The 350-nt window shown below is 68.0% G+C and overlaps 1 protein-coding gene across 1 annotated transcript in view; it reads left to right on the top strand.

Moving 5' to 3' along the window:
- The window catches only part of tmem178a (transmembrane protein 178a), a gene marked incomplete at its 3' end in the record, with an annotated part of 6438 nt that extends 6088 nt beyond the window's left edge, over positions 1-350 (top strand). The window contains exon 4 of the mRNA XM_019889616.1: positions 145-350. Coding sequence (XP_019745175.1) covers positions 145-350 — 206 coding nt within the window. The remainder of the gene's footprint in view (positions 1-144) is intronic.

Raw genomic sequence — 350 nt, 5'->3', positions numbered from 1 at the left:
GCCCACCCCGCCGTTTGCGTTTCGGGGGGCTGGGGGGGGTCACTCGGGAGACCCTTCCGTCACTTTGAAGTCCAGATGGAAAGGTGCGTCCTTTTCCGCCGCTCGCTCCTGACGCTCGCTTCTGCTTCGTTTTTTTGCCTCCAGGCGTCTTCTGCGCCATCTCTCTGTGCACGTACGCGGCCAGCGTGACCTACGACCTTTCCCGCAAGCCGCCCTTCATCTACGGCCTCCCGGACGACGTGGACCACGGCTACGGCTGGTCGGTGGCTCTGGCGTGGGCCAGCCTGGCTCTCAGCGTGGCCTCGGGCTGCCTGGGCGCCGCCTTCCCGCTCCTGGGCCGCGCGGGACCC

Source organism: Hippocampus comes, unplaced genomic scaffold (assembly GCF_001891065.2).
Source record: "Hippocampus comes isolate QL1 unplaced genomic scaffold, H_comes_QL1_v1.1 scaffold301, whole genome shotgun sequence".
NCBI lineage: Eukaryota > Metazoa > Chordata > Actinopteri > Syngnathiformes > Syngnathidae > Hippocampus > Hippocampus comes.
Note: the sequence above shows the minus strand (reverse complement) of the source record. Positions and strands in the feature narration are given on the sequence as shown.